Source organism: Urocampus carinirostris, chromosome 16 (assembly GCF_059441175.1).
Source record: "Urocampus carinirostris isolate Australia breed hairy pipefish chromosome 16, RoL_Ucar_1.0, whole genome shotgun sequence".
In the NCBI taxonomy this organism is placed as follows: domain Eukaryota; kingdom Metazoa; phylum Chordata; class Actinopteri; order Syngnathiformes; family Syngnathidae; genus Urocampus; species Urocampus carinirostris.
The window spans coordinates 5,151,898-5,169,059 of record NC_142364.1 but is presented as its reverse complement, the minus strand read 5'-3'; the positions used below and the strand labels follow the sequence as shown (position 1 = coordinate 5,169,059).

The 17,162-nt window shown below is 43.7% G+C and overlaps 1 protein-coding gene across 1 annotated transcript in view; it reads left to right on the top strand.

The window, feature by feature from the left end:
- Window positions 1-17,162, top strand: part of LOC148350041 (calmodulin-regulated spectrin-associated protein 1-B-like) — a 28,975-nt gene that overhangs the window by 8,517 nt on the left and 3,296 nt on the right. The window contains exons 3-17 of the mRNA XM_088355645.1: window positions 482-744; window positions 3,000-3,161; window positions 3,226-3,306; window positions 4,775-4,913; window positions 4,981-5,120; window positions 5,232-5,328; window positions 7,014-7,134; window positions 7,212-7,285; window positions 8,785-8,836; window positions 8,964-11,115; window positions 12,354-12,490; window positions 15,262-15,470; window positions 15,551-15,638; window positions 15,718-15,839; window positions 15,917-16,035. Of these exons, the coding sequence (XP_088211771.1) occupies window positions 482-744; window positions 3,000-3,161; window positions 3,226-3,306; window positions 4,775-4,913; window positions 4,981-5,120; window positions 5,232-5,328; window positions 7,014-7,134; window positions 7,212-7,285; window positions 8,785-8,836; window positions 8,964-11,115; window positions 12,354-12,490; window positions 15,262-15,470; window positions 15,551-15,638; window positions 15,718-15,839; window positions 15,917-16,035 (3,956 nt within the window). The remainder of the gene's footprint in view (window positions 1-481; window positions 745-2,999; window positions 3,162-3,225; window positions 3,307-4,774; window positions 4,914-4,980; window positions 5,121-5,231; window positions 5,329-7,013; window positions 7,135-7,211; window positions 7,286-8,784; window positions 8,837-8,963; window positions 11,116-12,353; window positions 12,491-15,261; window positions 15,471-15,550; window positions 15,639-15,717; window positions 15,840-15,916; window positions 16,036-17,162) is intronic.

The following is a 17,162-nucleotide window of genomic DNA, read 5'->3' as shown; positions in this document are numbered from 1 at the left end:
CTAGCCTCTGATCTTGTGTGCCCTTTCGGATGGAAGGAGATTTTCTCATTCCCCCATTCATTCTTTACTTTACACAAATGCTTAATTTGTCCTGGTCCCTTTGAAGAATAACAGCCCCAAAGCGTGACGTTTCCACCTCCATGCTTCACAGTGGGTATGGCGTTCTTCGGAAGCAAGTCAGTATTTGTTCAGATACAAACATGAGAACCTGTGTGTCTACCAAAAAATTGACCAAATACTTATTTTCCACTGTAATTTGGAAATAAACTATTTAAAAATCAATGGCTCATGGTAGAGGTTTATCCATGTTAACAATTACAGGGCTCTCTGATATTTATATGGAAGAGAACTTGCACAGTTGGTGGTTGACTAAATACTTAATTTGGCCCACTGTAGGTAATCATTTTGTCGTGTGTATTTATTGTTTGACCTGATTTGATCTATAGACAACAAATAATAATTGAAAACTTCTTTTTCCTAGACCACATCCCAGAAGACCTGAAGGACCCCTTCTACACTGACCAGTATGAGCAGGAACACATTAAGCCCCCAGTCATTCATTTGCTCCTGTCCGGAGAGATCTACTGCCGAGTGTGCGGGCTCATCCTCCGAGCAGAGCAGGTGGCGTTACTTCGAAACCATCAATCTGTGCTCCAGGTCTTGTCCGCCAGGGGAGTGCTAGTGCAGGACTCTGAGGATGTGTCTGTGTCTGCTCTGGATCTCAGCTCCACTCCCATCAGGATGGTGTGCTCAGTTTTATTTTTAAGGGGCTTGGCATCACACAATAAAGAATGCAATAGGATATTGTAGGAATAAAAAAATGTATATAAAGTGGAACCTCGGTTCTCGACCATAATCCGTTCCAGAACCCTGTTCAAAAACTGATTTGTTCGATCGCCGAAATCATTTTTCCCATTAAAAATAATGTAAATCGTTTTAATCCGTTCCAACACTCTAGATGTTTACCTTGAATGTTTAACGTAATCATAAAGCTAACCCAGGCTAAATCGTACGTCCGCGTTATCGTAATCTTCCGTACGAAAGATTACGCTAACATGAACGTGTAAAAATAAAAAAATCAGGTCGTTTACAAGTCATTTAGCACCCGGGTCTCCACAACAAGTGGTGAGCGGTTCATTGGAAAGGGGGCTCCGTTCCAACACCCTGAAAGTTGGGCTCCGTTCCAACACCCACATAAAGCTAACCCAGGCTAATCGTACGTTCCCGTTATCGTAATTTTCCGTACGAAAGATTGCGCTATCATGAACGTGTACAAAAAAAAGGATAAAGAAAATAATTATGGATAGGATTTCTTACCTTTGTGGTGGTCAGCAGAAGGCGCAGGTGGACCGCCGTTGCTTGCTTATAGCACTCACTCCCTTAGCCAAATCACTAGATTTCCCAGCCTTCCTTATTCTTTAGTATCGTACTGATCGTAGATTTAGCCATGCTGTATTCCAGAGCAAGATCAGACACTCGCACACCTCCTTCATATTTTGCAATTATTTCTTTCTTAAATGCAATAGTTGTACGCACTACTTTTCTTTTTTTCACCTGTAGCAACTTTGCTGCTTGCACTGACGTTCTTCAGAGGCATAATAAGGGGCAAAAACACCCGTACGGCGCTCAGCATCGCACCCTAGCGTCTGCACTCACGCATTAACGGCGTTCGAAGTCCGATTTTTTGACCGAACAGCGAAGCAAGAATTTCTCCAAATTTTTGGTCGGACTCCGATTTGTTCGAACTGAGAGGCGTTCGAAAACCGAGGTTCCACTGTACTGTAATCCTTTGTTTATCGTAGTTAATGGGGACCAGAACCCATCGCAATGTGCGATTATCTGTGAAGTTGCCACCTTCTCCAGTTTTTAACTTCTGCCGCCTCCTTGCTGCAATAGTCAGCCACGGATAATGAATTGCAGCCGCACGGGTTCTGTTCATTTTAATCGGGAAGAACAGAAAAAACATCCTCCACGCATGATACAACTGTCCTCTCTTGTCCCCCAATAGTTGACTGAGGATCACGGCCAAAATAGTGCAGTTTATTTTAGTGTCAGAGCCAAAACAGGAATCAGGACCCATTCGTGTAACGTGACTCACAGTTTTATTGGGGAAAAAGAGAAAGGAGCGCACACCCGATCCGGAGATCGTTGGTCGCGCGGAGTAGGTTGCTCAGCCGTGGAAGTGGGACTTTTGTGGCGAGCAATGTCAGTACCGGGAACGGAAAAGTCGTAATTAAACAGATCGTGGCAGGAGAAAAACAAGAGCAAAAACACAGGACAGGTAAATACAGGGCTTGCTGTGTAAAAAGGGAGATTCGCAGACAGACCGACAAAAGGCGACTCACAGGACAGCGTTTAAGTAGGGAGCCAATCTGTCAACGAGTTTCAGGTGACGCCCACGGGCGGGGCCAATTGGGCGCCATGGCAACTGTGACAGAAGCTGGCGCCACATGGCGGGGGCCAATTGTGCGCCATGGCAACCGTGACATTTAGGGCAGTCCACAATGTCACGTTTTACCATCCAAAGCCGAAAAAAAATGCTTTCTGCCTGACTGCTTTCAACAATAGTTGACCTGGGGTAATGGATCGCAGCCACAACCGTGAATTTGGAAGCAATTTTAAGATGTGGGACAGTGTATCGTGGCCGCAGAAGTGTAATAGATTTTAGGATTTAAAGATATTGACAAAAAAGAGCTACCAAGCGCCAAAAATGTGCGCTCTGCCTTTCATTGCTAACAACAATATGGGATCGGGGAAATTGATTGCAGCCACACAAGTACAGTTTGTTTTTTGGTGAACGGAGCTGCAAAAAAGAGCCGTCAAGCCTTACAAAAATATGCTCTGGATCGTGTAATATATTTAAACTTGCAATGCACTGAGGCCACAAAATATGAAGTAACATGGGATTACAGTAATTCAATTAAAAATTCCAATTGTGATGATTACGGCGTTTCTTTTTATGCATGGACCTTGAGGGTGCTTTTTTCCTATTCGCGCAGAGTTGCCACATGCACTTAATCGATGCTCTCATGATGGCCTTCACGATGGAGATGATCAGTGTGGAGAAGGTTTTAGCCAGTGTCAAGCGATTCTCCGACTACAGTGCCTCCAAGGAGCGTCCCCTGGACTTGGAAGATGCCATGGTCCTTTGGATCAACAAGGTAGACAGTAGAGAAAAATGAGTTGTGATTAGTAATAATGGAAGTATTTGTTTGTTTTGGATAGGTAAATACCAAATTGAGAGCTATCTCCGAAAAAGAGATGAAGAAGAAGCAGCATCTGCTGGATTCACCAAACCATCAGCAGGTCAGGCCTCTGAGAAGATCTCTTTGGGTGACTCCAGTAGTGTTAATGAGTAATTCTAGTCATTAGTCATTGATTGTTTGTGAAAAGTTAAAAATGTTACCTAAAAGAATATCTCAATACAGAGTAAATAAACTCTCCTCTCATGATCTGGTGGAGGACCCATAAACAGGGAAAGAGGAAAGAATATTTTAATAACGAATCCCTGGTATAAAGTACCGAACCAGCAAAATGCCAAAACTGTCACAAACCAGAAACAGACACTGCACCCAATAGCGCTCGTTTACTCAGTTTTTATTAATAAAGAGGGAGAGTAGGACTTGCTTCCACGATCCGATGGTTGACGGACATGGGTAGCAGGTGGCTGGAGACGCGGAAGTGGCGCTTCCGTGTCGATCGAGGATGGTGCAGGAATACCAGTCGTTAGCAGGGACGGGAGAGCAAGTGCGGTATCAAGTTCAGAAACAAGGTCGGTAACAGGAGTCAGGCAGGTAGCGGGACGAAACAGGTCGGATATCGAGAAGGCAGAACAGGGTAGAGTCAGGTCCGGAAACAGGTCGGATATCGGGAAGGCAGAACAGGGTAGAGTCAGGTCCGGAAACAGGTTGGCAACGGGTATGAAGCAGAGAAAAACAGGCCAAGAAAAGTGTCTGAACGTGAGGGCTTGCCGAGCTGGGAGCAACGGTTTGCAACGATCTGACAGGGATCTCTTGAAAGCAGGGGGTTTAAAAAGAGTCAGTTAGCCAATCAGCTCTCAGGGCTGTTGGGGCCAATTGAGCAGTCACAGCAGCCCTGAATCGGCAATCATGACAAAAACAAGAAAGACGAAAACGGTAACAAACCTGCTACGACAATAACAACGGCATTGACCTGACAACAGAGGTTGTTGGGTACAGCCAATATAAAGGCTTGTGATGATTAGAGTCAGGTGAGGGAAATGTGAAGCGGATGTTCTCACTCCAACCACTCCCCCCCAGTCGGCGCCCTCTGGAGGAAGGTGCCAGATCACAAAAAGACAACACTTATGTAAGTAGTTTTTTTTCACCAATTTTTTTGTTTGGTTTTGGGAGGTGGACCCAAGATTTTATTGGAAGCAGTTAATTGACAAAAATCTCTTTGCATATGAGAGGAAGGGATAAAACGATTAACACAAAACACAGTCTGGGAAAAACCTCAAGCTGGCAAAGTTTAGCAAATCCAGGATTGATTAAAGTCAGGTATCAAAGGGCCAAAATACATGCACAGGCAGGAACATCAAAAAGGCAAGTAACCATCCTACAGCTTCTGCTGTCAGCACTGTCCTTAAATACCTTATTGGAGTCGGGAGCAGGTGATGAACATCAGGTGTGGCGTCCTTCTGTCGGTCTGCCTTTTGGCACCATCCGGAGGACCGTGGTGTGCTGGAACTTTACACTTTCGAAAGTAAAACAATGTTTTTCCTAATTAATTGTCCAATATTGTGTCTGTTCAGGTTCGTTATATAAGAGATCTCTCAGGTCGCACACTGCAGCACTTCCCTCTGGTTGAGGACCTTTGCAGAGACCTACGTGACGGTTCTGCTCTTCTGGCCCTCATCCACTTCTATTGCCCCCAACTCATGAAACTTGAAGGTATAGTCAATGCAGTTAATCCTCCGCTGACTGAAAATGACGGATCATTTGTGTATTTTAAACGCAGACATTTGCCTGAAGGATATCGCATCCCTCGCTGAAAGTGTCTACAACATCCTTCGGTTAAAAGAGTTTGCTGATGAATACTTAAACAAGTGCTTCCATCTGAAGCCAGAGGACATACTGTATTGTCCCTCGGTGCTGCAGGTGAGAAAATAACACATAACAACAAGAACAATTCCAATTGTGCGTGTATTTTAGAGATAAATACTTATTTTCAGATAGCACCACTAAACTTCCTTTGCTTTTTCTTTGAAGAATAATGTGATGGTGTTCATCGCTGAGCTCTTCTGGTGGTTTGAGATTGTGAAGCCGGATTTTTTGCAGCAAAAAGAAATCAAGGAAAAAAGAGATGGTAAAATCTACTCTTTGTCTGTGTTACAAGGCTAAAGGGACAGTGTGTATTATTTAGTGTCTCCTAGAGGTAAAAAAACAGCAACAATGATTTAAATACTGGGCAGAAATACACAAATTATCATATCAAGTGCAGTATTTTGAAATACCCATAGTTCGAAAAATCTACATTTATTCCACATATCAGTGTCAGAACCCGAACAGACGGTGGACCCAAATGCGTAACGTTTTCACACCGAGCTTTATTTTACGGAAGCGGGGCGGTCATGCGCTGGAACACAAACCTCAGCGATTCGGCGATCACTGGGCAGAAGAAGTGGGGCAGAGAAGTCAGGCGTGGGAAAACAGGAAGCCAGTAGCAGACGAGCAGGATACAGGACAGGACAGACGGGATCAATGGGATGCACGAGCAATATACTGGACCGAACGGGACAGACGGGATCGATACCGGATGCAGGATACCGGACAGGAAGGGACAGACGGGATTGATACCAGATGCAGGATGCACGAGCAAGATACCGGAAAGAACAGGACAGACGGGATCGATACCGAATGCAGGATACACGAGCAGGATACCGGACAGGAAGGGACAGATGGGATCGATACCAGATACAGGATGCACGAGCAAGATACTGTAAAGAATACGACAGACGGGCTTGATACCGGATGCTGGATACACGAGTAGGATACCGGACAGGATGGGACCGACAGGATCGATACCGGATGCAGGATGCACGAGCAAGATACCGGACCGAACGGGACAGACGGGATTGATAAAGAATACTGGACACACGGGCAGGATACTGGACAGAGTCAAAATGCTTGCCTTGCAAGTGCAGAGGTTCGTTGACGGACTGATTGAGAGCACTGAGTTTAAATAGGAGAGCCTGGCAACCGAACAGCAGCTGGCGCCAAACGAGCGGGCACAGGGGAGGGCAATGGGCAATCGTGACAATCAGGGGGTACAGCGCACGTCGTGGGACTAAAGGGTCAAAGGTTCGATTCCCAAGTTCAATGTCGAAGTGTCCTTAGGCAAGACACCAAACTTCTAATACCTCCGATAAGCAGATAGGCAAGGTCAGTGTAAAGCATTCTAGGGGTCCTCAGTGACTGGTTAAAGCACTGTAGAATAAAAAAGAATTGTATTTATTGTCATTGATATCAACTTTGTAAAACATTGTATGCATTATGACTAGACATGGCACTCCAGGGTAATACATGTCATAAAGACTTTGAAGAGAAAAAAGATAAACGACTATCAGGATAAACAGGTAAAAAAAAAATCACAACGTAGTGCTTAAAAAGCATGTTTCAATTCTAATAATATTGCAATGAAAAAGAAGAGTGCATTGTGAAAAATAGAGCCATGAAAATAAGTGCAATAACATTTAGCAGCAGCAATTTAAAAACCGAATACAATTCACAAGGTATATATTTTTAAAGTTTTATGCAATAGTAGATATAAAAGACTTTGTGGAAGACTGGGCAAAAATGAGAATAAAAATGCTCCCAGTCTGGTCATTTGAGCCGCTGTAATTTGGATTCTTCCTTTTGCTTTGCAGCACTCGCTCTAGGTTGCACGACACGATACCGCGACATCTATCGGTCAAATAATACACACTGTCTCTTTAAAGCTAGTGTTCATTTTTAAAGAATGAAAAAAAATAATACACATGCTACTTACAGCAAAACTACTGCAGTCTAAGGCTTCTCGGTCCCACGTGGCCATGGACAGCAGCAGACGTAGTATCCCGACGACATCAAGCGCCCCTGCGATATTTTCCATGCCTTCAAGTCCTGATTTTAGGTACAGTTTGTTTTCTGGAATCTTTAGATGACTCATTTTATTTTGTTAATATTTGTTTTTTATGACTTTATATAAAGCTCTTCCAGCTCTTCCCACTCTTCAGTGCCTGTAAGATGGAGACGACAATTTGAAACTGAAGATGATGCCACAGGTACTTGCAGTTGTGTATTTTATTTTGACCAGGGATGGACTACTTTAATTACATTCTTAATTTAGAGGTTTTAGATCTGTGTTCCTTCAAGAAGATCAGTCAGGTAATCATCCATATTAGCAGGGTTGGGTAGGGTTACTTTAACTGGATTACTTTCAATTATCCAATACCAAATATGCTAATTAAAGACAAAAGAAAGTAAATATGAATCAAATGATGACTTACAACACGTGGTAAGCTTTCTCTCCTGGCTTTGATCTCTTTGATCACCGGCAAAATTAACATAAAATGTGACAGAAACAAAATGAAAATAAATCCAAACAGCTTCCCAACATCATTTTTGCCGTTCCATGTATTCCGTTACTCCCCAAGCCTGCACAAAATTTTGTAATTTTATTCATATTTAGTTTCTTTTGTCTTTTATTAGCATATTTGGTATTGGAGTAATCCAAAAGTAATTGAAAGTAATCCAGTTAAAGTAACCCTACCCAACCCTGCATATTAGTGGGTTGCAGAAGATGATTATTTTTCTTTCTTTTTATAGATTAATTATCTGCTCATGAGGTAGTACAGAGAAATATTTTTGATAAGTTATTTTGTTTGATTATTAGGTTCAAGACTGCATTGCAAAATATAATATAAATAAAATTTAGTTAAATTCTTGGACATCATTTTGATTTTGATGTTCTTATTTAACAAAAAAGATAACAAAAAACAGTGAGATCGTAAACATTCTTTTTTCCATTAGCAAATCGTTTTTGCTAATTTTAAAGCGTCAGTGTGTAATATTTGACTACTAGATCACACTGTTTTTTAAAGCGAACAAAAACCTGTGTCAAGACACAGCGTAGCAGCAAGATGCCACATATACATGGCGTCAACTTCTATGTAGGGAGTTTACGATGTAAAAGAAAAATACAAACTTCTTGAACCTTGATTTTTCTAAATTAAAACTAACACTGGTATAATGATTCATGTATTTTTGCCTAGTATTCAAATCCACGTGTTTTTTTTTACCAGAAGAAAGTGTTTGTACCACTATGAGGCACTAAATATTACACACTGACCCTTTAAGTATTATTAATGTTCTTTTTTAGAAAAAACAAAATTTAAATACTTTATGGAAAAAATTGAAAACAGGTTTCAAATATTGTACAATCCAAAATGACAGCCAGATAATTGACCAAAATAACTTACCTATATTACCTCCTGAGGACAACTGTATACTGTCAATTTAAGCAACATGCTAACTTAAGATTTACAAAATAATAACATAAAACTGGAATTAATTTTTAAAAGTCTTTGACAGATGGTGTTGGAAAAAAGATTCTTGAATAAAAAGTGAGCTTTGTCTCAAAAAGGTTGAGGAAGACTGTTTTAGATTAACATTATTACAATTAAGGTTCACACAGCTATATGCAACCCGTCGATGCTCATGTCTAATTTGGACTTAAGATAATATTACTTTAATATAACATCATATTGTCTTTTTACCCCAGTGAGGAATCTGACCCGAAAAGATGAAAAGAGTCGGTCACAGAGGAGGCAGAGGTAAGCTTACACATTTTGCTCTCAACATAAATGTCACTAGGTGCATCTGGAAATTCCAAAATGTTGCATGACAACATCTTGTTCAAGATTTCAGGTGTTTATTTACTGATCTTATACCCCTCTGCAGGCCCCTATCCCAGCCAGCACCATACGCCTTGCATTTCCCTAATCAGGAGGTCAATGTAAGCAATACCAGTCTGAATCGCTCCATCAGCAAAGACAGCTTGGCTCCCAACATTGTGACACCCAGCCACATGCTCGCGGGTTCAGGTCTCCGGCTTCATCAACACAGAATGATGGGGCAAAGCCTCCTCAGCCACATTCGCATCGAAGACGAGGAAGAGATTTTAGAAGAGGAAGAGCTGGTCTCTGTGTTACATCCCACTGCTTTCCCCCGACGTCAACGTCAAAGCGACATGGAGTTGGATGAATTGGAAATCCCTCACACGCTCCCACCACGTAGGGTTTCTAATACAGTCATGGACATTTTAACCCCAGAGCTACAGACGAACAGCTATTACCTGGAACCTCTGACGCCTGCCGTCCGGAAGCCAGCCAAAGAGAAAAGCATCAATCTGGACAAGGAAGAGGAGAGTGGGGAGCGTCGCTTGAGGTCAGGGCTGTCTGCTATGAAAACAGATACTGATACTCCACACAAAGCACACCACAGATCACCATTATCTGAATGCGGTCAATTTAAATTCATACCCGGCCCCAACCGAGAAAGAACACAACCACAGGGCTTCTTCCTTCACTTGTCTGCGGAGTCTGACTCTCACAGTCATCGTTCGTCCGACCCGGAAGTAGGACAAGACTCGGACTCTGACATTGCTGACTTCGAGGACGATGACGAGGACCTGACTGAGCCGAGCAGTGGAAAAGGAATCGTCTCCATGCGGGAATTCTTAGATGTTGAGTCTTTTAAGCTTCGAGAAGACCTGAAGCTGAGCGAGCGTGATGACAAGGAAGACTGGAGCGGACGCTCTAGTCCCTGTCCGAGTACCGCCTCTTATGCTAGCAGCTGCAGCGCTTCGGGGAGTGCCAGGCTCACCAGCTTTGCCGAAAGAAAATTGCTTAAGCTCAGCCTGCGTGACGGGTTCTCGAGCACTAGCAGTTCGCAGAAGACGACACCAGACCACTCAGAGACTACTCCTTACCTCCCGTGGCAACTAAAAACTGATGTTAGCTCCGGATGGACAGGAAAAGACACTACATCTTTGAAAACGCTGGCAAGTCCTCCAGTTGTTCCAGCAGAGCTGCTGCAGCTCCACATGCAACTCGAAGAGCAAAGGCGCGCCATCGAATACCAGAAGAAAAAGATGGAGACCATGTCTGCACGGCAGCGACTTAAACTTGGCAAAGCTGCTTTCTTGAACATTGTAAAAAAGGGCGAAGGGAAGTGTGACACACTCCCTCTTCCTCTCAAACAATCACCTCCCGATTTTTGTGGTGTTCAGAAAGCAAAGAGTCCTGTCTGCAAAGATGACTCCTGCCTTGAAGTTTTAAAGGTGCAAACACAGGAAGAAGAAAGTCAAGTAAACAAAGACAACCGGTCAAATACCTCGGCAAAGGACAGCGTCTCCGAGTCGGACTCAAGGGACCGCTCCCGCTCCATTGACCTCCTCAATGAGGCCATCAGTGTTATTCAGAAGCAGATGACACAGCTTACATTACAGCAAGACCTGCTGATGAAGAAAAATGTAGCCACTAATTTGGATTCTAAGGAGCCGGACTCGAAACCAGCTCCGACCACAACAGTACCCTCCGCCGCAGACCCCAGATCTTTTGCTGTCCACTTTGTCGATTTCGAGGACAGCAACTGTACTCCCACCCGTCGTCCGCCCAAACTTAGCTCCAGGCAACGGAGCAAAACTACTGAGCCGAAGCAGAAGAATGGCAAGGTTGTTTTTACTGAGGCTGCAACCTTGCCTATTGAAAACACTGTTGTGTGTAGCGGGGATGCTGACAGTCCCAGGTTGGACAGAAACTTCAGAAGACGCACAACCTTCAGAATCCAAAATGACAAAAACAGTCCTAGAGAGGAAACAGGCCTGTCTCCTGTCAAACATGAATTTACAATGATCTCGGAAAATTCAATTTTTCCATCACTTGGCACGGAAGATGACATGGTTGACATTTCAGGGACAGAAATTGTTAGTGGAGATGACAGCACCAAGGGGAAAGGGCTGCTGATTGAGGTTGATCTCACAGAGCAAAAGGACACCGTTGACGACCCTTCAGGAGGCGATCAAAAGAACGTGCTCGGCTTCTTCTTTAAGGTGACATTTAATACGGGTACAGTAGACCCCTGGGATACGACATGAATCTGTTGTGAGGGGATTGCATAGTGGAATGAAATCTGATTTTAAACCTTCCGTTTGCGAGGAGGTTTATGCCCCGATCAGATGTCTATTCTTAATATTTGTCCCGGTCTTTGATTGGTTGTGGCCATATTCCTTAGCGAGGATAATGATGCATGTGCGTTCTTTGTATTTACTTATTACCTCAAACTTCATTTCCACAGTTATCATCGTTTCACTTCTCCTTTAGAACTACTGAAAGCCCATTGACCCATAGCAAATAAACAGTACAAAAATACAGTATTGTGTCAGGACCAGAACAGACAGGACCCACTTGCGTGCGTTTCTCTTAGTTTTATTGGGAAGAAGGGAAAGGATAGTACACACGATCCGTAGATCGTTGGTTGCGGGGAGCAGGTTGCTCAGACGCAGAAGTGGCATTTCCGTGGCGAGCGGTGGCGGTGTCAAGAGCGTAAAAAAACAGATCAGTAGCCGGTATGGGGGAGCAAAAACGTAGTTGAAATCAGAACAGACGGGAATCAGAACAGGAGAGAGTCAGGGTCGAAAACCTTGCCTAGCATAAGCTGTGGTTTGCAGACGGAATGACAACCGGTGACAGGAAGACGGGGGTATAAAAAGTGACAGGTAGCCAGCGTCCGAGGCAGTTGGCGCCAAAGGAGCTGGCTTAGGTGCCTCGCATCAGTAATCATGACAGTATTGTATCACCATGTCTTTATGAAAGCCCACTAGATTCTGAACTATATGAAGAAACAGAAAGGCATTATGGGATGTATTTCAGCCAAAAACATATCGGTATTTTCATGTTGCTGTGACGCAAACTAATACCATATCATCATTTTTATGTGACATTGACCAAAAGCACACAAGCATCTTAGAGATGTAACCCTGCAAAATTTGAAATTCGTGTTTTTTTGGCCCGCAAAATACTTTGTTTTTGATGTTATATGGTGGGGAAAAAAAGTAAAGATGGGCCACAAAAACATTTTATTCCACACCAAACCATTAAAACGTCCATAGGGAGAGATGCAGTATCCTAGGGGTCTACTGTATTAATTTTCCGCAGTACAGTTTTTCCCAATATTTTTGATCTGAGGTGCATAATCTGTAATTAGGGGTTAGCAAAGCTTGAATGTTAATTAACAACCATAAATAAGGATCTTGATTCAAACGACCAATTCCATTTACTTCCCTTCCAGGATGACGAGAAGGCAGAGGATGAGATGGCCAAACGCCGTGCCGCTTTCATGCTCAAACAGCAGCGCAAAGCTGAGGAGGCCAGGGTGCGCAAGCAGCAGCAGGAAGCTGATAGCGAGCTCAAACGGGACGAGGCCAGGTACGATTGTGTCTTATGAACACAAGTCAAACTTCCATCCATCCATCCAATCATTATCTGCACCACTTATCCTCAGTAGGGTTGCGGGGGTGCTGGAGCCCATTATCCTTTTGTTGTTTATTAACAGATTAACAGGATGGCCTTGGGGTACTGTGTTGTAGTTTAGCAACAGCGGAGTGGATGACGTCACACGCTAGGCCAAAAGTTCGACGTCCATGCAGCAGATGGAAATCTTTGTGCCCAGGGTTACACCACCTCGATTCACGTAGATAGCGAGTCCAACTCCTCTCCGCTTTCCGCAGGCTTTTGTGTCTCTGTCTGTCCTGACAGCGCTGAAGCCGGGTAGCTCCACGCTAGCGTCCGGGATGCTAGACGTGAGCAACAATTCTGTAAAACACGGCAAACTGCACTCACTGTCCGCTTTGATGTTTTTCACGAGCACAGCCAGTTCGTCTGTCTTATTTGGTAGAAAGTTCACATTTACCATGATTACGGACGGTACCGAAGGCTTATAACGCCGCTAGCCGCTTAGCCTGCACCTTAGCTCCGGCTCTGCATCCGCCCCCTCACCACGCCGGGACGAGAATTCTTCAGGGCAAGGAGTTGATTCCTCGAATAAACGCATTTTTGTGCGTTAAAACCCATAACGATAGGATATAAAGTAATCCAAAGTGTAGTTGTCAAACGGGACGAAAAACATCGAAGATAGAAGCAGACACTCAAAACAATAAATCACAAAAAGAGTGAAATAACACGGAGCTGCTGGAAAGGATGCTGCTCGCAGCGGCGCCTATGATGTCTAGCCAATATATCCCCTTTTGGAGGAAAACAAAGCCTTATTACTATTGGGGTCTGGTACGCCTTTTTCCACCAGAGGGCAGCTAACGCTTTATGAATTGGGACTGGTGTGTCTAGTCACCACACACCTGTACCTAAATACACCAGGCCTTTTTTCAAAGACATTTTGAGCAGAGTTGGGGTCATTCTCAATTATTGTTAGAGCTATATATTATATAAACTCTCTGTTGGCAGAATTACTCAGATGAAATCACTCATTAAGTTTTAAAATCTCCCTCGCAAAGGAGCCAGCACTGCCGGGAAGCCATCTCGCCAAAATCTCTCCGACAGAACTGCCTTACCTCCGGTCACGGGTGTGTTTTATTTTGACTTGACACATAAACAGGAGCAGCACGGCGGCGCAGTGGTTAGCGCTTGTGCGGCACAGTTCATGTCATGGGAACCTGTCGTTCAAATCCAGCTCCAGACTTTCTGTGCAGAGTTTGTATGTTCTCCCCGTGCTTGCGTGGGTTTCCTGCGGGCACTCCGGTTTCCTCCCACATTCCAAAAACATGCATTTCAGGTGAATTGGCCGGTCCAAATTGTCCCTAGGTGTGAATGAGCGAATGAGTTGTCTGTCCCCGTGTGCCCTGCGATTGGCTGGCAACCAGTTCGGGGTGTCCCCTGCCCACTGTCCGAAGATGGCTGGGATGGGCTCCAGCCCCCCCGCGACCCTAATGAGGATAAGCGGTACGGCTAATGAGATGAGATGAGACATAAACAGGAAAAGGAACACACACGAGCGCGACTTCACAATAAAAGGATATAAAATTGAAAATCGTATAAAAGATGAAATTAGACTGATGTTTGAAACGTGACTATATGTATGTGTGAGAGAGTGTTTTTATATTTAGGAATATAAAAACAGGTTAATTTCATTGTATTGAAGTCTAAGAAATGCACATATCTCAAAATAGACAACTTTACAATTTTTCACCTTTAATACATTTAGCACCTTTTTTTTCCTAGTTTCATCCTGCTTTCTCAGGTTTGGTTTTTGTCTACTGGTCCGTCGAGTTTAGTTGTTCATTGACCATTTGTTTGTTACTTTGTTGATTTTTTTTGTGATTGAACACCGTTGTTTTTGAGCACCTTGCCTTGCTTACTGTTCCGTGCGTTTGGATCTACAGCAAATCACAACTATGCTTATCCCGGAGTGTCACATCTAATCTCATGATAAACAATATTCACTACTTTCTTATCAATAAATGAAAACAGATTGAATGTTTGAAAACTTTATTCCAACATAAAAAAAAACAGAACAAAAATAATAACTCAACAACAAAATAATGTTACATAATATGTTCGAAAAGGGGTAGAAAGAAGCATATGCTTATATTCCCTACCCCTTCATCTTTCCCACCAAATACACTAATGATATAACAACAATTGTAATGATATTAATAATAACAGTTATGATATAACAATAGCAACAATAACACAAAGTTAACCTGATGCACTATTCCCAATCTCTAGTATCACTCATAACCCATTTTCTTCATCTCCGCCAGTAATGTTTTTTTGTATTTAAATTTGAACACGTGAATAGTTGGACATTGTTTGATCCTGTCTTGTAAATTGTTCCAAAGTTTGACTCCACACACAGACACACACATACTTTTCCTGGTGGTTCTCAACTTTGGGATTATGAATTCACGACAGCCCCTTAAGTTATAATTTCCCTTTTTCCGAATGAATCATTTATGGATGTTTTCTGGCACTATGTTTTTGTTGACCTTAAATAGCAGTTGTGAGGTGAAACATTTTAACCAAAGATAGAGCATAGTGAGGGATTATACGATCAGCTTTTCAAAATTGAGTCAGGCAGGTAAAATGTGTTTGATTTAAGAATATCTCTGTTGCCCACACTGAGGATTTATATCAATGACAATAAAGAGAATTCTAGAGGAATCCTCATGGTATATTCCTCGCAGACGTAAAGCGGAGGAGGACCGGGTTCGTAAAGAGGAGGAGAAGGCCAGACGAGAGTTGATAAAACAGGAGTACCTCCGGCGAAAACAGCAGGCCTTGCTGGAAGAGCAAGGTCAGGTTAAGCCCAGGCCAAGATTGAGGTCTCGCAGAAACAGCCCCAAGTTGCTGCATCGTGGCGAGTTCAGCAGCCCCCGTAAAGGGTCCTTCACACGTATGTATCACGACCTACTGTAGTAGTAGTGTATAAGACCAGAAATTCAATGAAATTCCTTCAATCATGACTGCTTTCAGCGGATTTGAGCTGTAGCTTGAGAGGTTCGACGCTTTCCCTGGCCACTGAGCCGGAGAGCATCATCTCTGGAGAGATGGAGTCTCAGAGGTATTTCAATTTTATGGCACAGCTCCTTTCAGAATTGTGCACTCGAGCCTGGAGTTCCAAAAAAAAGTTTCTCTTGCAGGGCTGAATCGGTTTGCTCCATGGATTCATTTCCCGTGCTGAGCCGAACCTCCAGCAGGAACATGGAGCGTGATTGGGAGAGCGGTTCTATCGCCTCCTCTATCATTTCAACCGAGTACAACGGTGAGAACACTTTGTCCCATTGACGATTACGGACATCAAAACCTCTATTCTTATTCTATTAATAATCATTAATCAAGGGCCCAAGCTTTTCAAAGAGCCGAGTTCCAAGTCCAACAAGCCCATCATCATCAACGCCATTGCCCATTGTTGCCTGGCTGGAAAGGTGAACGAGGCCCAGAAGAATCTTCTTCTAGAGGTCAGTGTTATGATTTAATGAGAAATCTTCTCTATCAGTGGGTACATTTACATACAGGCATAATCCGATTGAAACTGGAAAATTGCCAGTATTCCAATTATGGAAACGCGCACATTAATCTGATTAATGTCAGGACCAGAACAGAGACAGGACCCACTTGCGTACGTTTCGCTCAGTTTTATTGGGAAGAAGGGAAAGGATAGCACACACGATCCGGTGATCACTGGTCGCGGGAAGCAAGTTGCTCTGAACGCGGAAGTGGTACTTCCGGGGCGAGCGATGGCGGTGTCGGGAGCGGAAAACACGGTTCAGTAGCCGGGACAGGGGAGCAAAAAACGTGGTCGGGATCGGTAACGGGTCGAAAGCCAGGAGAGGAGAGTAGACGTACGTAGTCAAGATCAAATAACGGGTCAAAGCAGGGAAACAGACGGGGGCCAAAACAGGAGTGAGTCGGGGTCGAAAAGCTTGCCTAGAGTAAACTGAGGTTTGCAGACGAACTGACAAAAGGGGACAGATAGGAGTGGGTTTGAATAGGGACAGAGAGCCAATCAGAGTCCGAGGCAGTTGGCGCCAAACGAGCGGGCAAATGAAATGATCTGCATTTCTATAGCGCTTTTCAAGTCAATGACTTCCCAAAGCGCTTTACAATGTGCTCCACATTTCCCAATAGCGGCCTTGTATTGCAGCCATGTAAGACGCTACCCTGCTTACTGGGGGTATTAGGGGTTCAGTGTCTTACCCAAGGACACTTCGACATGTAACACGGAGGAGCCGGGATTCGAACTGGGATCCCTTGATCCCAAGACGAGCGCTCTACCTCCTGAGCTACAAAGGTGCTTCACACCAGTAATCATGACAATTAAGGGTTAAATCTGATAGGGATGGTTAGGTAAGTCCTTCATTTTCCAATTACCTGTGCATGTATACGTATTCGGGTAATCCAATTACTTGTGCGCATGCACAGCTGACCTCATCTGGAATATCTGTATGTCCCAAAGCACAGTGGGACTTATAGTACAGAGACGAATGACACACAAACTCCGAATTACTTGCTAAAAAGATTACATGCGTATTGGCTGATTCAAATTGGACATTCCCATTTTACTTTCTGCCCCCTTTCTGTCAAC